The sequence below is a fragment of the Lepisma saccharinum genome, chromosome 2 (assembly GCF_977018435.1).
Source record: "Lepisma saccharinum chromosome 2, izLepSacc3.1, whole genome shotgun sequence".
Taxonomy (NCBI): domain Eukaryota; kingdom Metazoa; phylum Arthropoda; class Insecta; order Zygentoma; family Lepismatidae; genus Lepisma; species Lepisma saccharinum.
The window spans coordinates 177990776-178016086 of NC_139230.1; the positions used below are offsets into that span (position 1 = coordinate 177990776).

A 25311-nucleotide genomic window follows, 5' to 3' on the forward strand; every position below is an offset into this window, starting at 1 on the left:
GGAGATTTTACACCAAAGCGACACGCGACAAACGATATTAGGATTTCACACCAAAGCGACACTGGTCCTTCGGTCCAAGGCAACTTTCACACCGAAGCGACACATGTTGCTTGGAAACGAGCCAATCAAGAGCAACATTTCACATCGTAGCGGCATGACGGGAAGCACAGGCCAGGGTTCGGTTGGTGAAATCCTCAAGCGATAAGTGTCGCGTGCCGCTTGTCGCTTTGGTGCGCAATCTCACTAAAGTAAGACACTCATTGCATCGCGTATGCGCGAACAACAAACCACGGCAACATGTTGCAAGCTATTGAGGAAATGGCCCAGTTTGAGCGACGCAGAAGCGACAAAGCGACACGTGTTGCTTATCGTGTCGCCTAGATCTGTTGTTGTAATGTGCGGTTTATCGTGTCGCCTATCTGTTGTTCGCAAGCAACGCTTGCTAATAGACTGAAGGCACCATGTCGCTTGTCACTTAGTTGGGAACTCCCCCTGTAGCGCGTCGCTTCGGTCTCAGCACCCTTCCTTTAAGGAGCTTTCCGACCGAAGTAACAAGTAGCACGCGAATACGCCATATGCACGTATCGTTTGCTGTTTGGACCCTCATGTGCAATGAATGCTATTTTACAGTCTGGAAGTGTGTGTCACTAGTGTGACAGTGTGAACATCCCGTGTCGCTTGTCCCATTGGTTCGAAAGTTTCCGTACACGCATGTCGATGGCACTAAGAAAGTTTTGTGGGGTTCCCCTTGTCGTTTCATGCAATCATCGTTATCATCATCGCCGCGATTAGTTTAAAGCGGAAGAAAAGAGACTGTAAATATCAAAAATACAAATGCTTAAGTGCGTATATCTTTAAAAGAAATGATGATGATGATAATAATAATGAACCTAATTCATACACAAAAATTTAGTTGCCAAGAGCATTCCACGCGAATTTTTCTCCCGTATTATTAACGAAAGTATGACGAAAACAGGACGTGGTCGACTGTTTAGAATGTTCGTTAATATCTTCGCGACCACTGTACCAAATATCATAGCAATTATCACATTCATAGAAATGCTTCATGTAAAAGAATCAGACGTTGCAGCGAAAACTCCATTTACTTCCATTATAAACAGTCGAACACCAAGCACCGGGGTCAACACCAGCGCCTCTAGCGGATCATTTTCGAGTGGAACCATCCAGAGAGCGCAGAAGCATGCCGTTTTCCACACTACGTTATTCTAGGCGCTGTAGTACGGCCTTAAATGTAAATATTTCGTTTAATATCTGAGCATTTTTTGTGTGAATTTGGTTTGTTCCGTCATTCATTTGATCAGTTCACCACTCCGTGACACGACAACCTTTATGAGGGCCAGGGCCTGCCAAGTGGCTTTTCATTGGGCGACACGTGGTCTTATCCTTGTAACTCACCGTCGCAATTAACCGTTATGTAAACGTTATACAAATACATTCTCAGCAGAGGTTGGTTGCGAACTTGGAGAAGAGGCTCGCATCAAATTGTTTGAATTGGAATATTTTTGCTCTGTGGATATTTATTTGGTTTGGGTATATTATTGCTATGTTACTCGGTAACTACAAGTGGAAGTGTAAAATAGGATAAAGAGTGTGTGTATGAGGGATACAATCGCGGGCATAAATAGGTTGGAGATCATATACAAGCAATATGAAGCAGGAAATTGGATCAACCACCAAACCCTACAGTTAGATTGGATTGATTGTTGTTTTAAGTCCACTTTATGCACAGTAAGGATAATCGGGACTGGACCTACAGTTTAAATTGGGATCCGAACCACTGTACCATGTGCCTCCACCGGGACCCCTTGATTACAAGGCAACGACGCTATCACTGCGCCATCGGGGAGGCCCTACGGTTAGACAACCCACATCACTCGACAGATTGATTTATTGCATACCATGTAAAGATCTAGTTTGCAGTAAATTAGGACAATAATGTATGACTTTGTGTAATTTCAAGATGGACACCGGTGACATTACGTCCTCATATATTCCATTTGTTTGCTGGGACATTTCTGTTCTTTTCTGATATTATCTGTATTCAACAATAACTAAGCGAGACATGAACGCGAATCCTTTGTGCCCTACTTCAGATACTTCCTTGCGTTTTATGTTACGTGTCAGTTCGTTGTGTTTTGCATGTTGTGTGACTGTAAGAGTTTGGTGGCAGATTCGATTTCCTTATATCTAAACTCCAATATATTTATGTCAGTGACTGTATCCATACAACACACGAGAGAGCTACACAACGTAGACATTGTAATATTCCAGAAACATAAACGAGGCATTGTGTGTTGTATGGTCACTTTCCTTCTTTTTCTTCCAACATTCGGTGAGGGATTCAGCTCCAAAACACACATTTCTGCATTACTGCAGAAATAGAACCCGCTTTTACTCGTAACTGTACAAGAAAATGTTCGAGGCCATTGTTGCATTTGCCTTATTTTATGCCACTTTTACGCTTGTATTGTCTATCACGTTGGTGGTGATGAGGACGGATGGTGACAAGATGATATTGGAGGAAAGGAACTTTCATTTCCAAACCAGGACTCGAACCCGCAACCTGTACGGCGAGATCTTTGTCGCGTTCGATCTCCGAGGTTGTCATGGCCGTTATTGGAAAGCTCACATCTCTGTTAACACTTACCTAGAATTACAGAGCAAGAGCCTCGGATGACCTCCTGTGCGATTCGTAAATGACTTGATATTTTTTTGTTCTAATTGTTCTAAAGTAGGGCTGAGCCGATACCGTTGGTATCGGTGTCGGAAAGTATCTGTTGGAATTCATCTCCCGATACCAGACGATGCGTTTCCGGCATATTGGTCTTTCACGGGGTCCGCAAAAAATGCCGGGCGACACTTTCAAGGAGTCTAATTCCCGGAAATTATGCCAAAGTGAAAGTTTCTATTTATTTTGCAACGATTTTGCAAGAAAACTGTATTTTGTGATTACATAACATCTATTTTAATATCCTTCTTGAATATTTTAAAGAAAAAAACTTGGTAAATTGATGCATTTAATTGGAGAAAAATGTTTACACACCAATATTGATAAATATTTTGAACAAATTTTTAATTATTGTAATTTTCTAGTATCGGCATCGGTATCTGTGGAAATCGGTAAGAGTATCGGTTAAAGGATGGTATTGGCTAAGCCCTATTCTAAAGAGCAGGTAAGAAATTATGACTTTTGGAACTTCCACTCGTGTTCATTGCACACAGGCTGTTCTCCTGGAACGGGCGGATAAAGTAGCGTAGGGACTCGGTGGACATTGTTTGCTCGTTGTGTTGATCTAGTGAAGCACCGGGCGTGGTGCTAGGTGTAACGGAGCGACCGTGTAATATAAGTCGACCATGCTTGATCAAACAGAGGAGCCCCAAGGGAATGATTAACTTCGGAGGGATGTCTAAAGTGTAATTTTGCTTCTGAAGTTTCGAACTGGTTAATTAACATTGACTTTATAACTGTACACGCATGACTCCAAGTTTGTTCTTTCATATTTTAACTCCTGTCAGAAATAGAGTTGGAAAAACTATCGTGTTTGATTTTCGTAGATGCACGCGAAAGTGTGATCTTGAAAGTTTTTTTTTTTTCCTTTTTGAAGATAGGTGGAGACTTCGCCTGATCTGACCCCCGGAGTTTCCATGACCAGGTTCTGGCGCTACTCTTTTCGCGAATTATTTTCTTATCTGTAGTTAATACATAATTATATCATTATTTATTATTGTTGTTATTACCAGGGATGTTAAAGGTCAGGAAACCATAAATTCTAATGGATTCTATCGGGTTCCGCAACGACCAGAACCTTTTTTCTCGCATAATTTATATTCGGTCCAAGTTGAGTATTGTTTCATTTCAATACGGAACTTTGACCGAATTTAAATTGATCCGGCAAAAAGGTTCCTGGACCGTATTTAAATTGATACAGAAAAAGGTCCCTGGACCGAATTTAAGTACATCCGGAAAAAATGCTCCTGGACCGAATTTAAATACATCCGGAAAAGGTTCCTGGACCGAATTGAAATACTTTAAACAAAAAAGGTTTTTTACGTCTAGAACTTGCTGATTTTCTCTCCCGGGCAGGACCGGAACCTTTTTTTCTCGCACAATTTAAATTCAGTCCAAGTTGCGTATTGTTTCATTTCATTTCGGAACTTGGACCCTATTTAAACTGATCCGAAAAAAGGTTTCTGGACCGAATTGAAATACTTTACAGATTTTCTCCCCAGGACCGGAATTGAATTTATTTATAATTCCTGGACCTTTAACAACCCTAATTATTACTGGATTTTTCCCAAGAAGTCACTTGATTTTGGTGCGAGCATGTCACATTTCTACTTTCCAAAGGGCCCGGACCTTCCCAATGGCATAGTAGTTTCTCTGTCACCTCGTAATCAACGGGTCCCGGGTTCGATCCCGTGCGGAGGCACATTGCACAATGGTCATGTCCCCACCTTAAACTGTAGATCCGATCTGATTAGGCTATCGTTACACAAAGTGGGTTGGAAACAAAAACAACACGGATGCGTATGAAACATTTTGATAAGAGATTTTTCTGTTCATTCGATGTTGGTTTGTGTTAATGGAACATAGTACCTGATGCGGCTTGATTGATTGATTTAGTTTATTTTACGTCGTTTTTCTGCCACTTTTGGTTAATCGCGAAGATGAGGATGAGTGATGATTTGATTAAATTGATGAAGGGACACTCACAAAGAAAACCCATGCCCAGATCAGGATTCGAATCCGGGATCCGTGGCATCGTAGCGCGCTGTGCTAACCACTCCGCCACGGGTCTGATGCTGCAAACGCAGTTCCAATTTCAATTTTGGAAATCAAGAGGCGACTGTCCTCAAAGCACCTAAATGTCAACTTCACTTCCACGTAGTGCACCTTGGGCGGCATTGTTGCAGACTAACAAGTCTCTGGCGTCTGTACTCGCAGCCAATATACAGCAGTCCTCCTTCGGACTCGCCTTGTGTCCTTCATATGCGTTTGTGATTGCCCCTTCATCCATCTTATCTTATGATTATTCATCTCAATCTTCGCGATTAGCCAAACGTGGCAGAAAAGCGAGTCAATATAAACTAAACGCATAGCCATGAAAATAGGCGGCTGGCCAGAATTGCGCTGGTGCCAAATTTGGGAAAAGCAAAGCGAGAGCGGGACAAAAGTCGCTGGTTTCCGCGCATTGTGTGGCAAGGTCAACCGGGCTGAGCGTCAGACCGACCTCTCTCCAGGGTACTGTGTCATCCTTGACCTTTCGAGCAATACTGTCAGTTTGTATCGCATGGTTTACAAAGACCAACTCTACGAGATCTTTCATTCTGTTAAACCTCCGAACACACAGGGTTGTGTTCCAAATCTCCAAACACACGGGGTTGTGTTCCGAGGTGGCAACAGCGCGAACTTTTGCCTCCCGCAGAAATAAATCAGTCAATCAAACCAACTTCTACTTTAACGTTGGTAAAATTATTAGAGCAAAATTCTTATGAAGTGGCAGGGTGCATTGGAGACAGTGGAGTGCAACCATTCATTGGTATAGATCGAATGTCTCTGGGCCAGAAATAGTTGGGGGTGGTAGGCTTGGCATCTGTTACTTGACCTTTTCAAAAGACAGGTCTTGTGTGGGTGACTAATCCCAGATAATGGAGTAATGCTCCCTGTTTATGATTTGAAACAGTGGGTTCTCGCTGTCAGCCCGGCTTTAGGTTACATCCCATTAGTTCTTTCTGGAAGGAACTCCCCGACTTTAGCAAATAAAGGGAGGCGGTAGGGAAATATCAGATTAGCAGGCGGAAAGCATCTTTGGTGTTCTTTGTTCTGGAACTTGCACCGAATCTACTTACAGGCTTATGTGCTATCAAGATTCTTACAGATTGATGCATAAGCGCATTTTTTATGAATAAGTTGTAATAACCCAAAATTGTCCCCACGTATCTACATGTGGGAAATCGCATTTTGTTTTCTCGATCGCAAGGGGGCGAGGCGAGGGTCAGATTTTACCAATTTTAGAAGAATTTTGCATCAGGTGCAGTGTCGTGCCCAAGGGGGGTTGGTGGAGGTTATAACTCCTCCTTTGGTCCAGGATTTCTAATAAAAGGAACTTCAAAAGCATAAAATGATGGCAAAAATAGGGCTGACTACTAAAAATAGTAGTTTATGTAACATTCTCCTTTCGAAAATTCTGGGCACGCCAGTAATCAAGTGCGTGTAAAGATTGCGTAGCATTGTACATTCACTTACATGAACTGCGGACACACATATTTTCCATCATTATTTTAATCTCCTTTTTGTTATGTACAGTCACCGGCAATAAAAACGGGACACCTAGATCCTGAAATACGCTGGCTTCCCTGCAAGTCGTTATGTCTGTTGCCTAACTCTACGGCGATAAGTGGATTTTAATAGCAAATTCTCAATGTAAACTATCACCGCTGTAGAGTTAGGCAACACACAACGCCTTGCAGGGAAGTGAGCATTTCAGGATCTAGGTGTTCCATTTTTATTGCCGGTGACTGAAGTTTTTTTCTCGCAGGGATGGGTTTGCACTAGTGATGTAATTCTATTCAGGGATCCTGAGGTTCCCACCTTCTCAAGTGTCTGGCAACAAATGTTAATTTTCATTCCCGCTAACAATCCCTCTCCTCTTTGTAACACAAGGTTTCACATAAAAAAAATATATTGTTTAGATTTTCAATTGAGCCGGCCCCCGTGACGGAGTGGTTAACACATCTCGCTATGACGCCAGGGGTCCAGGGTACGGATGGCCAAACGGATGGAGTTCCGACATTTCCGACACCGTCATTTGCGACACTAAGGCAAAAACTGTTTTTTTCCCGTCATAAGCGACACTGCTTGGATTTTCCCCTACGATTTCTAATTTGTTCACCAGAATTAGCGACATTTGCGTACGTGCAGCAGCAATAGCGTCTCTGAGGAAAGTATTTCCCGAGGCTCAGATCAGTGGTTGTAATTATCACTTTAACCAATGTTTGTGGCGAGAGGTGCAGGAGTTGGGACTGACAAACGATTACAAAACAGATCCAGACGTGCGGCTGTGTATAACAATGTGTTGAGAGAATACAAAGAGCGTTTGCCGACTATGAAATGCATAGAGTTATTAAGCGCTTTTTGAGGAGAATGGCGTACGTTCAGAAATTAGAATGAAAATAGTAAGATGTTGGTTCTACATTGACAAGGGATTGCAGTCTGCTCGTATACTGACAAGGGATCTTAACAATCCGTCATTGACAAAGGATAAATACATCCAGCTTTAAAACACCCAGCTTCCATGGTGCCAGTGTGAAGGAAAACTAATAAAGGTTTTCAAAAACACCAGCTTCCATGATGCTGCCAATCCTAAGCCTGGAAGCTATTTACACTTTGTGTCGCAGATGACGGTGTCGCAACTGTCATGGAATATATTTTCCATACAGTGTCGCATATGACGGCAGAAATGCTAGTGTCGCAAAAGTCGTGGATTCCAAACGGATCCGGATCCGAGAGTTCCGGATCCGAAAATTCCGGATTTGGATCCGGATCCGAGAGATTCGTATCTCGATCCCATTATAATATTACCACACCTTAAAAGGTATTATGATCTTCGATTACAAAGAGATTTTTCATTAGTTAGTCCTACAAGAATTTTTTTCAAGTGTTATTCCTAAAATACTTTGCTACGCATCGGCTAACACACTCGTGCACACACAAAAATAATCTTACTTGTTTAACATAAAATGTCACAGATGATTTTGTAAATGCCATTGAAACGAATATGTATTCATTCGAATGCATTGGAAATGAAAACACACATAAATGTGAGACATTCCATTCCAGGATGAAACCTTTAACACATTTAACAAGATAGAAATGTTATACAAAAATTATACAATTGTTCTACAGTTACAGTTTTAGGAATTAAAATAAAACATTATAATATATGCAGTGTTATATAATTACAAAGTGTAAGGCTAACAATTGAGGTTATCTAAGTGTTCCCCTCCGATTTCCATGAAACTTGGCAGGCGTATAGTCGGGCCCAATGGAAGAAATACGTGTTTTTTTGTTTCAGTTAAAAAACGGTTCTAGGGGGGAAAACCCCCTCAAATGTCAAGATGAGGACAAATTGAAGTGAGGATCTGACCCCTGTGTCCCCCTCCGATTTTCATGATACTTGACAGGTGTGTGAATAAACGGGCCCAATGGAAGAAATACGTGTTTTTTTGTTTCAGCTAAAAAACGGTTTTAGGGGGCAAAACCCCCTTAAATGTCAAGATGAGGATCCGACCCCTGTGTCCCCCTCCGATTTCCATGATACTTGGCAGGTGTGTGTATAAACGGGCCCAATGGAAGAAATGCGTGTTTTTTTGTTTCGGCTAAAAAACTGTTTTAGGGGGCAACCCCCTCAAATGTCAATATGAGGACAAATTTAAGTGGGTGTTTGACCTATGTGTCCCCCTCCGATTTCCATGAAACTTGGCAGCTGTATAGTGGGGCCCAAAGGAAGAAATACGTGTTTTTTTTTTGTTTCAGCTAAAAAACTGTTTTACAGGGCAAAACCCACTCAATTGTCAAGATGAGGACTAATTGAAGTGGGGATCTGACCCTGTGTCCCCCTCCGATTTCCATGAAACTTGGCAGGTGTGTGTATAAACGGGCCCAAATGAAGAAATACGTGTTTTTTGTTTCGGCTAAAAATCTGTTCTAGGGGGCAAAATCCCCTCAAATGTCAAGATCAGGACAAATTGAAGTGGGGATCTGACCCCTGTGTTCCCCTCCGATTTCCATGAAACGTGGCAGGTGTATAGAGGGGCCCAAAGGAAGAAATACGTGTTTTTTTTGTTTCGGCTAAAAATCTGTTTTAGGGGACAAAACCCGCCTCAAATGTCAAGATGAGGACAAATTGACGTGGGGATCATTTGACCCCTGTGTTCCCCTCCGATTCCCATGAAATTTGATAGGTGTATAGAGAGGCCCTATGCCCCCTGTTTCTTCCTATGCCATATTTACATGGTTTGGGGTCAGATCCCCACTTCAATTTCTCCTCATCTTGACATTTGAGGAGGGGCGGCCTCTATACACCTGCCAAGTTTCATGGAAATTCGGAGGGGGAAACTTAGACCACCCTTGTAAGTGTATTAATTAATTACAAATCGCGCACGCGCGCACACACACTATATATATATATATATATATATATATATATTAGCAGGTAACAATATGTTATAAGCACATTCTTACTTTACAAAGAAGCGCATGTTGGATGGCAAATAGTGTTGCCCACGGGACGGGACGGGACAGGCTTTTAAAAATTCGAGACGCGACGAGATCGACCATGTGTCATAAGACAAACGAATATTTTCGAGACAAGACAGCATTTCCACGAGACGAGACAGGCCAAAGTCCTGTCTCGTGGGCAACACTAATGGCAAAACGGATCCGGATCCAAAAGTACCGGATCCGGATCCGAAAGTTCTGGATCCGGATCCGAAAGTTCTGGATCCGGATCCGAAAAATTTTAGGATCCGGATCCGGATTTCGGATCCGCCAGGATCCGGATCTGGCCATCCCTAGTCCCGGGTTCGATACTCGGTGGAGGCACAAGTGGTTCGGATCCCACTTTAAACTGTAGGTCCAATCTCGATTAGCCTTACTGTGCATAAAGTGGACTTAAACCACCAAATCAAATCAAATCAAATCTCGGCCTGGGCATGGATGTTTGTGAGTGCCCATTCATCAATTTTATCATGTCATCACTCATTCCCATCTTCGCAAATTAGCCAAAAGTGACACAAAAAGGCGAAGTAAAATAAAGCAAATCAATCAATCAGTGTTCAATAGCCTTACTGTGCATACAGTGGACTTAAAACACAAAATCAATGAATCAATCAATTTTCAATTGATATACTTGTACTATTTCTTATTTTTGGCGGAGCAACGTTTGGGCCCTTGGTGTGTTCGAAAGTTTCAAATAAAACTCGGGTCAACGAGTTTATGCTTAATGAGGCATTTTTCCTGTGTTGCAGAGCAGGTCCATTCCTTGGGAGTATTCTGATGTTTTACGTATTGCATTCGAGAAATTGAGAATAGTGATGCTTTATCAGGGGGAATCACTCCTCCTGATCTGTGAATGTTTTACAGTGAATTTGTTGGATGTCCTGCAGGTTTCTTGTGTCCTTTTTTGGTGATTGTAATCTTGCACTAAAAATTTCCTCCCTGTTGCTACGTGCTGTAGTGCTAACGAAGTCCCGAATCACAGGTGGCAACACTTGCAGGCAGGAACTAGAACTCCTGGATTTATGACTGTGACGTCATATATATATGACGTCATTCACCATCAAGGGGGACTGGAATGAACTCTGACCATGTTGACAACTTCCTCCTAAGATGCAACGCCAGACACAACTCGAAGCTACGGCGAAATTTACTTTACAAATTATTACCTTTTAAATTCTGCCTCCCCCCCCCCCTCCATGGGCGTATAGAAGGGAGTAGATGGGGGTCAGAACCCCTTTCTTCGGTATTTATTTTCGTACAGAAAATAGGTCAGTGTAATCATGGGCGTAACTTGGGGGGTAAGGGGGGTGCAGAATCTAAAAAGTTTTCCATCCAATAGAAATAGCGTCCAGGATTATTTGATAAATAATTGTTACATTTATGAAATCACAAGCATTACTATTTTATTACTTTGCTCCTCAGGTCCCAGGAGGTTAACAAAGGTACCCTTAAATTGTAAATTTTAATAAACTTGAAAATTTTGGAGGGGGACGAATGCCCCCAACTTGCCCCGCCAAGTTACGCCTATGAGTGTAATTATTTGACTCCCATTTTCCTATTGGTATTCAAAATGTATTTTCAGGAGCTGACCCCCCCCCCCCCCATCCATTCTTAAAAACTTTCGCCCATCCTTCACTGTACCTGTTTACATCATGTTTTAATTTTCTTGTTCTGAAGAAGACTTTTAGTGCATTGGTTTGAAACGTCTTCACGTTTTAACCACCTCAGATCCGTAGTATATTGTTTAACGCTCAACGCTTGGTTCAAAATTTAAAAAGCAAAACACAAAAAAATATGATTGAGACTTACATCCCTACGTCAGACTATCGATATCTGTGTGTGTATACTGCTGTATTTAAATTTTATTCTATACTCTGTCCCGGGAATCTCTGGAGCGAGGGAACAGGATTGCGTGGAGGGGGGAAAGCGACTGCAGTTTCTAGCCTTTGCAGCATCGTGTACTGCTTCGCCCCCTCACTTTCTCCCTTTATGCGCGGCCTTGCTCCAGAGATTCCCGGGATAGAGTATAGGTTCACCAGTTTAAATATAAATAATAATAATAATGATTCTTGTTTTCAGTTACAAAAAACGGACTTCTCTAACAACAGAGCAATGGAGTCATTATTATGCTTGCTGAATGACACTTTCTGCGAATTCAAGTGCCATGAAGACATAGAAAACATGTTAATATTGGAGAGACTGCAAGATAGAATGCATTCACTATCAGTAGATGATTCGTCAGTGTGCAACTGTCATGCAAATAGTAAATTGTCAGAGGTAAGTGCCAGTACGGTTACTGTATGTATTTAAGGCTATTTATGTATTTGTTGTAACATTTTATTATTATCGTTGTGACGTCGTATGGCCAGTGACGCCAATTGGGGACCAAGTCCACCCAATAATTTGTCGTATTATTATATTTGTTATCGTAATTCATGGATCGCTTATTGAAATCAATAAATTATAGCTTTTTGTAAAAGGAAAAATGTGAGGATGCATTGCTGTGCACTATATTCGTCTCTCTTAGCGCTAGTCAGATGGTTTTTGTTCGTCATTTTCCAGAAGCCAGACTGTCGGCCCATTTGATCTTGTGCAAGACAAGGCCGTAACAGTGAACAAGTGTCAATTTACTTGGGTGAGCGAAAAGTGGTGTTTACCGAACACAACTCCCAAGGAACGAATTGGCTAAACAAAGTTTAGGTTTTGCGTGAACGTTGGTGTAATGTGGTTATGGTTTTCTTAGTGTTATTTATCATGGATAAATATCTAATTAAGTGACCACAGGTGGGCAATACTCTCGTCCAGTGTTCCTATACTCTAGATTTAAATTCGGCTCTTAAATCAGCTATTACCAACTTCGTCTTCAAATAATCGTGATTTTATAATATCAAGTTAACTGGAAATAAAGAATGCTGATGGTATAACTTTTCAAAAATCATTGCAGTGCAGACATCTGTGGATTTATAACGATGAAAATAAAAAAGTGGTGTTATGTAAGGTATGCAATGAAGCTAATTATATTAAAAATATATAAAAATTATGAAGTTTTCCATCAAAGGAGAGACTTGTTTCAAACACATTTCTCTCTCCGTGTTATAGCAAGAAGAAAGGGCAAGAAAGAAATCCAGGCCGCGATTTGAATCCGGGATCCAGTTATAGAAAAGGGGGAGGAAAGAAAGATTTGATTTCTTCTGACTTTTTCAATTGGAAACATGCTTAGTTTGGTTTTGGTTTGAGTTGGTGTTTTAAGTCCACTTTATGCACAGTAAGGCTAATCGGGACTGGACCTACAGTTTAAAGTGGGATCCGAACCACTTGTACCTCCACCGGGTATCGAACCCGGGACCCCTTGATTACAAGGCAATGACGCTACCACTGCGCCATGGGGGAGGCCCGGAAACATGCTTAGAAAATTCAGTTCCCATAAAACTCTCGCTCAGTGTTAGGAAGGGAGGATTTGTGAGATTTTATTTGTGAACTTAACTCTAGTGTTTGAGCCCACCCAATGTTTTTCAAAAGTTGGTGCCCTTGACCACGGAAATGAAAGTGCACAATGGTTTCCAGATTTGATTCATGGTGGTGGCACGTTTCCTTGGTTCGGATCTCACTTTAAACTGTAGTTCCAGTCCCTATTTATGTATAATGTGGGCTAAACTTGCCCAAACTACAATAAATGTATCCGATGCTACTTTGAACCGATACCGGTGCCGATACTTATACATATTCCCACCGATACCGATGCTTGAAAATTGTAATAATTAAAAGTTGTTCAAAATATAGATTAATATTAGTGCATATGTATTCCACTCTAATTATATGCATCAATTTACAAGGATTTTTGCTTTAAAATATTTGAAAATTACATCAGAATATTAAATTACATGTTACGTTGTCACAAAATTCCCATTTTTTTTTAAAACCCAAAACTGGTTCAAAACAAAAATTAACTTCGCATTTTGCATATTTTCCAGGATAATTGGACTCCGCCAAAGTTTCGCACGGCATTTTTACGGAGTCCGCGAAAGACCAAAATATCAAAAAAATTATCGGTAGGTATCGGTAAAAAATTTTCAACCTATACTTGCCGATACAGATACATCGGCATCGGTATCGGCTCAGCCCTGGAATTTATACATATTTATAAATGCCCTGAAGCATGTTTTTCACCATTTAGCTTTTATTTTTATCGAGGAAGGAAAATAACGCTGCGTGGAGAATGCTCTCATTTCTTTTACTTTGTTAGTGTCCTTTGCAGAACAGTCTCTCTGACAAACGGAAGATTATTGCAAGATAAGGTACCTTGAAGTTGATTAGATAAATTTGAGTTTCAAATTCTTATACATATAACAAATTTTTGTAGATTAGTATATCCTGTAACATTTGTGACTTGTTTTTGTAGATATTTTTGGAGTCTTGAGTATGTGAAATGACACCTGAAATGAAATATACATAGCTAGGGATGGGACCGATTAATCGGTACTCTATCGGTATCGGCCGATATAGGCATATCGGTTTATCGGTAAAATTACCGATTATTTTACCGATCCGATATATCGTTAAATATCTGATAATTTAGTGCAAAATTCTAATTTTGTTGTAATTTTTATGGATAATCTCCGTGTCCTACTTTCTAAAAAAGAAAATGTTTAAATATGCAATTTCTTTTTCACTGCAGTCACCCTGAAACACACATTTATTAAGGAGGTCAATGAACCTTCAGGTTCTTCAAGGACCATTTCTAATTTTATATCGGATCGGTAGAATATCGGTATCGGTCAATTTTATATCGGTACTTTATCGGTATCGGCCCACCCCTAATACATACCGTTTCATTGAATTAGAATTTTTGAATACATTGGAATCACACAGACCCTTCATATATATTGTTAATATATTTGTGTGTGTATGTGTGTGGGTGGTAAGAGCCGGTGATACGTAAGGTTGAAATAGAGAAAACGTCTGCTTATATCCTTTAATTTTTGGAAAGCTCGCTTTGGAAACCAGGAAATATACTTGAATTTTATCATGATCATAGAGTAGCCACCCTGGTTAGATTTTGCACACTTGCAGCGACGAAACTTGAGTCGAGCACAAACTCTCTTCCGGTGCGGGATCCGCCTTTGTGGCAATACCGCACGCTGTTGCCACGTTTACTTCGGCGACACGAGTTCCTTGCATACCGCGTGAAATATTCCGACCGGAAGAGACAGGCTGAGGCATGGTTCTAAGACTAGTAGGTTGGCTCATCCGGCGGACGACTTTCGTCCCTTCCAGCGCATTACGTCATCTGGTGAGCAAATGCCGCAGCCAGCGGGTAGAATACATAGCAGGGGTTCTTTTTCATTGAATGAAGTTTTCCGGGGAAGGTTTAAAACCTTATTTACTGCTTAAAAGGACTGGTATTTCTTTGTGCACAAAGTCAGTAAAAGTAGGAATGAATAGAGCGTAGGGGAGGAGCATACGGAAGAAAACCTGTAGCTAATTTAGTCGCTTTTTCGTCTGTATCTCAAGTTGACACATGTTGCATTGATTCTTGTAAATGTTTGGACAATGTGATAATATTTTCGCATTTTCACCATGGCTGTTGCTTTTTTCTTCTATATTTCGCAAAGGCAAGTAAAGTAACAGAAATGCTTTACCCGGTATTCGAACTTTTGTAACTCACTACACACTTGCGTTTACTAAATGATATATTGTCTGATGATACGCAAATTTAAAATGAATCCTACGTATTTAAATTCCTAAAATGTAACGTGTTAAAACACATTCTAAGATCCTTCAGTGTCATTGTACTAATTTCAGTTAGTTTAATATACCCATATCAGCGTTTGTGAAAAGTAGTAAAAAATAGGTTAAATATAGTACATAGGTAGGTAGTCACGGTAGTCATCCAAGATACAGTTCGTCGGGTAGAAACAGTATCAAAGAAACAACAAAAATCTAAATTGAATATTTTCTTTCATGGAAGAATGAAGAATATAAATATAAAATTTTATATAGTGTTTTTTTTTGTAAATGATATTTCCAAAACGCCAAATGTTTAGCTACATTATTTATAATGTAAGTTTGTACTGCAATTTTTTTTTTGTTCAACACAAATTTTATAAAGTACACAAACAACATTACAGTACCACACTGGGGGGGGGGGTTCACAGGGGTACATTGTACCCCCCTACATTTTTGAAGGGGGTACTGTACCCCCAAAATAGATTCTAGTTGTACCCCTTGTACCCCCCCCCTCAGGTACAAGATGCTACTGTTAAAAGAACCTAGTATTTTCTAATTGCTCAATATAAAAATTGTAAATTGTAAGCATTATTTTCCTTACCACAGGAATTCAAACCGTTGTAAACTTATTCTACATGTACTACATTGTTCTTGCTACTACAGTTAGTTCATTGATCTTTTTAAGGAGATGAAAATTATTTAAAATGTGTGTGGAACGATGGAATGAGCTAAAGTTTACTTTCAGAAAATCACGCTGCAGACGAATTCCCTTCGTATAAGGGGGGGGGGGTACATGTTTTGTAAACAAGTGATCGCGTCGATTCGAAGATATATATCAGAAGAGAATATGACTGACCTTCTTTCATTTTGAATTTTTCAAATGGAATTTTCTGAAACGAAATACTTCCACAATTCCTGCCTCGTCTTGTTTTCGAGACGCGACACGACAGACCAATTTCGGGGGTACAATATACCTCACCGATTATATTTATAACTTTGTCAGAGGGTGTTCGGAAAACTGTACTTAAACCTACATATTAAGAGATTTTTGTCTCATCTCGATACCATTCCTAGTTGAAATGGATCAGCGATATTTCCTAGACATTAAAACAGGGTGCCATTTGTGATTTTATCAGAAGGAGACATTACCTATGAATTAGATATGCTTAGAATTGGACATAAATTGCTTAAAATCTAATTTTGATATTGAATGCAACACAAACAACAACACCATTTCAAGTTAAATTCTAAAGTCAAACTGTAAGAAAATTACTTCGAGCGTATGGTTTTCCTCTAACTTTGCTTGCTCTGAGATATGAAGAATTTCGGTTTAGCATATGCAATGATAGTACTTTATTCAGCGTTTGAAGAACAACATAAGGTACAGCTAATTACATTACAAATAATTACTATGTCAAATGTTTTACAAATACCTGAAAGTTAGATCTGTTGCGAGTTGATCGGGAATCATCTCGATTCAGTATTTTTTTAAAAAAGGCAAGACAACGCTATAGCTGTCAACAAGCGTTCGAAAAGTGCTGTTAACATACGTCAAAGTTTTCGTATTTGATAGAAAAGTACATGTAAAGCACCTTCTAGAAGTCTGAGAAAATACCGAATACATGGCTTCTAAAGGGCACTGCATACGGTACATATCTGTCAAAAATTAGTTTAACCTTTAAAGAGCCGAGTCGGTTTTCGGAAGTAACCCCTCTCTCGCCGCGGCCTTTGTGTGCTATTTTTAAACTTTTACATTTATTTCAGAAAAACGTTATATCTCTGAGACTATTTGAGCAATCTACTTCGGATAACTTTTGTTTGAAAGCAAAAACATCGGAGAACGCGACCGTGTACAATTCAGAAAGCTCAAGTGAGAAAAACGGGGCCAAGTCCCGAGATTTCAATGAAAACAAATCTGGCGTTCGCCCCCTCTTCTCCCGTTATTTTCAAAAAGGGCGCAAACTTTTTCATTGTTTTCAAAAAATAGACTTTTTTCAACAAAGTGAAACTTGTTTCAAGTGCCTAGTCCTCATACAGGCTGAAATATGACGCAATATGTACAATCCTGCATTTTGGCAAAAAAAAATAACTAATTTGCATATTAGAGAAAGGGAGGGAGGGGTGGCTTTTCTTCCACATGACATTTCAAAGTCTTATCTCAACATCAGCGTTTACAACCTCACATACAAATATGAAGGTCCTAAAAGCACGTGAATGTTGTAATCGGAAATATGGGTCATATATGACCCATTAGCTGTTTTCGCCTATACTTTCTATGGGTCATATATGACCCATTGGCTGCTTAAAGGTTAATGATATTTTATATATAGCTATGGGGTTCTAAAAGTACGATATCTTTAAAAATATGATTTTCATATTCAGTGGGTGGGAAATGATTATTCCTGATTTGGAATGAATCAAGTTAGAGGAGGTGGAATACTCCTCACCCCTTTTATATAAGAACCTGCATTAAAATGAATACATGTAACTTTGCTCGCAATTTTCATATTACAAACTTCTGATTTTCCATCCCATTAAATTCAAAATGAGTTCAGAATAAGCTCCAGAACTTTATATGTTTTGGAATTCTTATCTGGTCTTGAAACATGTTTTGAAATAGTCATAAATTGTAAAATCTAAATAATAATAAATAAATAAAAATCATTTGAGCAAATTTTGCATTAAAAACTCTACATTCGCGTCTAAAATGGAATTCCCCATGCTCCACATTTTACCTAGGTATACATATATGTGTGAAGTACACACGCTTCTACAAAGCGAAATCCACTGTTTTCGTGCATTTTCATCTCTCGGAAATCTAAAATACCTAACAGCTCCTTCTTTAGTCTTACGGTTGTAGTTATTACATCGGAACACAGCACAAGCCATTTTGAAGAAAACTCTCACTAAAGAAAGAAACGTCTATTTGTTAGTGAGAGACAAAGATTCACTGCCAGATGTAGCGGGCGAAATCTCGAGTTGCTCACCAGTTGACGTCACAGCGGTCCCGGGGAACCCCCGGCGATGCGCATGAGCCTACCATGTCTCTTAGTATCATGGGCTGAGGGATAGTTTTTCCACGGTGTACAGAAGGACGAAGAAAACGTTTCGAAATGAATGAGATATAACGTTTGCAGTTAGGAAAACGCGAATCTGTCGTTTTAGTGTCTGGAAGAAGTATATTTTTGATGCTGGAAGTTTTGTTTTCGGCTGACGCATTACTTCTTCGCACGGTACGGACAAATAAAAATTTCACTGTATTTTTGTGCATATGTGCCTGAACTATATTTACTTAACTACACTTTAACGTATCAGTGATCGAAGTTGTTCTTGAGATTCATGGTTATTTGGTTCCTAATGCATTCTGCATGGTCGCCAAATAAATTTTAAAAATACTATTGTTTGAAGGAGAACCAAGGAAAACCATTTTTTTTACTTGGGTAGTGATTAAAATTCGGTAAAACTAGTCGGTAGGGAGTCTGATTGCCATATTTACCTTTACCTTACTGAATGAAGTCCGTAGTACAGGTCCGGTATTATACTTCCTAAACTTTCCTCGCGATTGGGATACCCTAGAACCTCCCCGATAGCGTAGTGCTTAATGCTGTCACCTTGTAATAAAAGCATCCCAGGTTTGATTCCCAGCAGAAGTGGTTCACATCCCACTTTAAGCTGTAGATCCAGTCCCGAATAGCCTATCTGAGCATATAGTGGAGTTAGAACATACTTTTTATGATGGGGCTCCCACTGGGAATGCAATCACTCGTTCTTGCGGGTGTACGAGGCTCTGGTGCCTGAGTCTACACCCAATATAATGTTTTTGCCTTGGCCCTTCTGTGTGCCGAGTGCTTCTTTACAGCCTCAGCTTTTATCGGTTTTGTAGCGATTTGAGTTTTTCAATGTGTTTCAACTCGTTCTTGACAAATTCTCCATATATTTGTTCTTTTAATTCACTTGCTTAAAATTAGTTGTTTTTACCAAGGAGAGACTTGCATCCCCTTATTCGGAGTAGGGGAAAAATAGCGTCATTGCTGAAGAGACAGTTATAATTTTTAACAATATAATTAATCAATAGATAGCCCGCTGCAAAGGAGAGCGCTAAACTTTCGGATACGCAGAGCCCTTTAAATGTGACTTGTTACTTCATTCAGTACAAGATAAAGAGACATAACGGAGATGAGTTCTTCTGTTGCATTCCTGTACGAGTCTTTATTTTGTAATGAAGTTTTCAGTTCGTCGTCTACACAAGTTTGTCGTTTTTTCGATTAACGTAAATGGTTTCAAAGTGAAATGATTTTACACGTCAGTTTGGCGATTTGTGCTTAATTTTAACGGCGAAATTTCGTGGCGAAATTTATTTAGATTTTGTGCTTGATTTTTCATGTGTGTGATATTTTTACGTGAATTTATCACGTCCCTAATTTAGTTAATTGTCTACATGGTATATTTTCACCAAGCTTGCAGTCAAAGAGCTGATTAGACCTAACACTGCCGCCTCTTTCTGCAACAAGCGGCAACAGTGGAATTCCTCCTTTTTGAAGACTCTAGCGGCAGTGTTGCCAATTTAGCCTTTTTGGAGCCAAGTCTTGCTCTTTTGCACACTCGTTGGCTCCAAAAATATCGAAATGTTCCAAGGAGCTTTGTAGCTCCAAGAGGGTAAATTTAGCTCCAAATCTACCCCTTTTAGTATTATACTGACAATAAATTCGCATTCACAGTATGTTCTTCATGATATCTAGCAATTTTCGTTCGAAGCTGCGAACTTAGGAAAGGAGGAAGGAGGTGGGATCTAACAAAGGGAATAAACTGTTGCCAACTTGAGAAGGAATAGAAAGCAAGTGACGGAACCCTCTTTTGTCTTTCACCTTCCCATTTTAACCTTTTTTAAACGTAATTTTACCTTTTAAACATGTATTATTCTTGAGAAAGCCTAAACTGGACTAGGCTATTTGTCATCAAATGGTAATAGCAACTCCCTTCCCCACTTTGATACCTAAAATTGCTCTAGGAAGCAGTTTGTCGCGCCTTCGAAAATCTAGTTCCTTAAAAGTTATTTTACCGTCTTAGCCCTTTTATGAGCATCCAGGTTGGTAACCCTGGCTAGCAGGGGAAACCGGCATCTTGTCAACCATTTTTCGCAGTTCGTGGGCGCGGGAAGATAGTTTTGCCTGGGGGTATAAACACTTTCAAGGTGCTGTTTTTTAAGCAAAGTTGTGTGTGTTTGTGGTATCTATCAACACTCAATGTTTGTTCCCCCTCCACCCTGCATGTAAATTAACTATGATTTTTTTCTTAATGCTCGTTTTTCTTATGTCCTGAGATGACTTGCCACGTGGACAGGAAACATGAACATGCTACAGTAATGCATCATGGGTATAAAATAGTCCAGTGAAGATTCAAGTGTATAGGTGATAAGTTCTTTCGTTTTGTAAACTTTATTCTTGCCTTTCTATTGTTTGAGGTCTACAAATTTTGATTAGTCATAGCAGTGCTATCATGCTTGGTAAGTTGTGCTGTAACTATCTGCAGCTAACATTTTACTCACAAAGGCGACAGAAGTTAGTGCAGAAAGTTCTTCCGAGACACTGACTCTAGAAAGGTCCTAAAGCTGTTGAAAGGTAAAAAATGATGTGTCCTAAAGATCTATTCATGTAAATTTTTATTGGGTCTCACTTCTTTTTTATGATGTAAGTGGCACAATGAATTTTATTGCTAAATTTCAGGTTGTAAGCGTTTCATAACCTTCAAGTAAGTAACACTATTGTATCCAAGATGCGGAAGAATATCGTCACACCTCTTTCTCTTTATAAATTCCTGATTTCGGTAGGAAATAATTTCTCCAAATGGCTTTTGTGAAGTTGTGGTATTATAGGTAGTTATTGTACTTGATAACAGTGACCAGTGGCGTAGCATGAGCATTTTGGATAGGAACGTCATTACCGATGGAATGAGTTGCCAAAACTTTTGTACATCTGAAAATGCTATCTCATTGTGTTTTCTTGCATGAAGTCTGGCAGTTTCTGATAAGAAAATATGATCTATGTGTGTTTTACCTAGCAAATGAAATGCCTCACTATGCAACAATGTTGTTTGGAAGACTAGTGTTTAAAAGCTTTATTAAATTAGTTTCTTTAAATTATCCGGAGTCTTTTGCCTCAAACATAAAGCATGTATAGCAAAACATTAGGTTTCTTTACGCTTGCCCAGCTAAACATTTTGGCATGGTGCAATTCATTAACCACATGGGGTACAGGTGTTCCCATTGATATTCATTGTGAGATCACAACACTGTGAACTATACTACACATCAGTGTTTTTGTGTTGCTGAACGTTCCTTCTTTGTCTTTCTTTCTAAGCACAGTTACACAGTTCTGTTGCACTTGTAAGCCACATAATAATGCTAATGTCAGTCATGTGCTTGGTGTACAGTTGACCCCCACGTGCCTAAATATGTAACAAAAAAATATCAGTGCTTCAAACAGCTGAGCACACTGCAGATTCCGATGTTATGTGAAAGTGGGTTAATGAGGAAGAGGAGGACATGTATTAGTGTCGAAAATGAACGTGAAAGTGACTGTGTAATTGAAAATGTACATGGCACTGCTTTGGTTGTTACATATTTAGGTGCATGGGAGACAACTGTACACCAAGCATGTGACTGGCGTTAACTCTATATTACAGTGGCGGAGCGTGACCTTTCCAACAGTGTAAGCCTATAATGATGAAGGTTATTTCCCGTTGTGCTTATTTTTGGGCTGACATGGTTGATTTATCCACACACATCGACCCCCCCCCATTTTTTTAGAACACTTCCCTGGAATTTTTCACCAAATTAAAAATTCTGGATAAATCCCTGGGATTGGTGTTTTCTTTGCTAGGCTGTGTATCTCCTACATTTCAACTGATAATTAAGTCAGTCTTATTCCTATCACAATGAGTAATGCAACGATAAAAAATATGCAAAGTTAGATAAAATGAATAATAATAAAAAGAAACTAAAACAGAAGGAAACAGAAAAGTGCTGAATACTTTTTACAACCGCATAACCAAGTATCAGCTTCGTACCCTGAATAACAAAATCGGCGCACTTTATTTTTAGTATATGATACTATGCCTGCTAGAGAAGGAAGGGGTGGGCCTCCACAAGTTTCTTCTTGGCAGCAAAATCCTTGATGGATAACGGCGTCTTGAACAAGTTCTCCACCCCACCGCACAATCACACTCATTTTATTCCATAATGCACTTCACTATCACACCACAGCACAGGGCCGACAGTCCGCTTTCAATAGATGGAATTCGCAAAAGCAATACCTCGACAACAAGAACGGGGAAATAAAAATAAACCAGATCCAAAATTGGTCACTGCTCAAAGCGGTGATCTTTCGAACTGTGAGGGGAATATCCCTTTCGGATATAAATAAATTCCCTCTGTTGCCTTAAAATTCCCTATATTTAGTAAAAAAAAAATACAATATTAATTATAAAAGAAATGCTCACTAATTGTAGGGACATATCCAGAAATTTCTATCAAAGGACATGTAAGTGCTTTCTTAGGATACTGTAAAAGCAAATCTTGCACCTAAAAGATCATAAACAGGCTTTTCGAAAGCTGTTCGAAGAGTGTTTGAATCACGGACTACATAATTAATAATATTTGGTTCACATTTGACATGAGATTTGTAAAATTGGTTCAATCTTCAGCTTTCATTAACATTTATTTATTTATTTTTGCACTTTTTAGGTCAATTATTACCAGCTGAGTTCATACATAAATGGAAAACAGAGATCTTAATGTTTCTGATGTTTATGCTCTCCTACAAGCTTAAAACAGAAACAGGAATTTAGCACATCAATGTGTATGTACTTTTCCCATATCCCGCTCATTTTTAGGTTTCTCCTTTTTCTCCTTCCTGTTAGATTTTTGCTTCAGAATTTCCTTTTCCTGGGAAAAAACCTCCTTGAAGCACCACCGGCTCAAATTTCCTTTGCAGTCAACCATTCATACCCGACAATGCTGGAGCCCCTCCTCTTGCAGGACCTGTCTCGCTGGCACGTATTCAGTGAAGCCAACTCAAGCATAATGGTGCTAAATCTCGCACAAGTTTAAAAAGTCATTTGTAAGTTGGGGATATAAATGAAACAAGAGGGCCACTTTTCGTTGTGGTTGAATTTTCTCAAACTTTTCACGTATAACGTCGAACCATTGGTTGAACCATTCGAATTTATATTTATGTTTTGTTATAAATTAATATTAATAATATGATAATCACAGAACAATTTAGTAGTATGTAGCATAATTTTGGAGTTTAAACGACACCATGGATGTCCAGAAGGGGCAAGGCAAGGAGACACTTCATGAAAAATGAATGTCAACCATTTTCACACATACAATTTCATTTCAGTCACATCAAATTACTAATTATTGTAAGGGCGTTGCAGAAAAATGTTAACTTCAAATTGAATTAGTATATTTTGAGAAGGGAAATATACCTAGTTTACCCCAACCCCTGAAAAAAAAAAAAGTACTTTGCTTAATCCTCCCTGGTGGAAAGAAATACTGCGGACGTCCATGAACAACACTTTTTCTAAACATGAGGTTTGCAACGCTGCTGTAAGCCTGTGGCCATAGGTTTACAAACCTAGGGTTTGGCCCACTCTTCTCCCTATATTCCTCGCTCTTCTCGATCCAGATACAGTAGGCACTGCTCCTTTGCGGTCAGAAATTTGTAAGGCAACATTCAGACGTATTACAACTTTCCCGCAAGCAGAAGGCGGGAGTTCCCATGTGCCCCCTTGTGTTGAAGTGTTGCAATCTAACAAACAGAATCTCGAAGATTGGTATTGGGCCGAGTTGAACTTTGAAGATTTTACGAATTTTGCCATATAATTACATACTCCCTCTGTCCCATAATTATAGTCCGGTATACCAAAATGTCACCGATGTGGCACTGTATGGCAACCGGTCTAGCAAGGCACGCTGCAAATCGTTAGTAGAGCACTCCTTCAGTGAGTACGTGTGAGAAGAACAGCCATGAACACACAACACATGATAGGAAGCGACAGGGGTACCAAGAACCTCACGGACAGTAAATGACAGGCAGTGTACGAGTTTCTCTTTGAAAACAGTACGGCTGGCGTAGTGAAGAAAGGTGCCATGACAAGTGCGACTGAGAAATTTCATGTAAGTATGAGAACAATATGTGACATTTGGCAACAGGAGCGGCAATCGTTGAAAAATGGGGCCATTTGTGCTGCGGTTGCATCTCGGATGAAAGGCAAAGTCGGACCAAAGAAGAAGGATCTCGCCCTACAATGACTACAGCACCTACCGCTGCGAACGCGGCAGAATATTCGTTCAATGGCAGTGGGTGGCGCTAAATGTTGCTAAGAGTACCCTACACAGGCGTGTGAAGGCAGGAGAGACCAGAGTGCATACTAATGCGCTGAAGCCATTATTGACTGATAGCAACAAGACGTAACGTCTAAAATTTGCCTTGTCAATGCTGGATCCTACCACAGTCGCTTGTCCTGAAAGCGGAAATCAGAAGTTCAACATGATGATGGAGACAGTTCATGTGGATGGAAAATCGTTCTACCTGATGAAGGACGGTCAGAAATTGTACTTGCTGCCAAATGAACCAGACCCGCAGTGAACATGTAAAAGCAAATCTTTTATTCCCAACATCATGTTTCTGGCTGCTGTCACCCGGCCTCGTTTGGATCCTGGTCACAAGCAGTGGTTTAAAGGTAAGTTAGGCATTTGGCCATTCGTCAGCAAGGAACCTGCCAAGAGGAACAGTAGGAATCGTCCTGCTGGTACAATGGTCACCAAACCATTAACTGTTACCAAAGATGTTTACCGGGACATTCTCATCAACAAGTTAATCCCAGCCATAGATGCACAATGGCCTCGTGGACTGCACGCAGGGAGAATCCAGGTGTCCGTTCAGCAGGAGAATGCACGTCCGCATATCATTCCCAATGACTGCGCCTGGATGGATGCTGTAGCAGCCAGTGGAATCACTTTGGATCTCGGACATGAATGTTTTAGATCTGGGGTACTTCATGGCAATTCAGTCTCTCCAGCATCAGGCAGCTCCACAAACTATTGATGAGTTGATCACCGCCGTTGAAACATCTTTCTCTGATCTGACACGCGACAAGCTCAACAACATCTTTTTCACTTTGCAGTCGTGTCTCATTGAAATTATGCGCCTCCAAAGGTGGGAACAACTACAGGATTCCCCATATGCAAAAAGCACACTTGAACTGCCGAAACATCC

The 25311-nt window shown here is 40.0% G+C and overlaps 1 protein-coding gene across 1 annotated transcript in view; it reads left to right on the forward strand.

Annotated features, from left to right (window-relative positions):
• LOC145984207 (F-box/LRR-repeat protein 5-like) overlaps positions 1–25311 on the forward strand; it is a 92817-nt gene that overhangs the window by 38731 nt on the left and 28775 nt on the right. The window contains exon 2 of the mRNA XM_083117737.1: positions 11381–11578. Coding sequence (XP_082973863.1) covers positions 11381–11578 — 198 coding nt within the window. The remainder of the gene's footprint in view (positions 1–11380; positions 11579–25311) is intronic.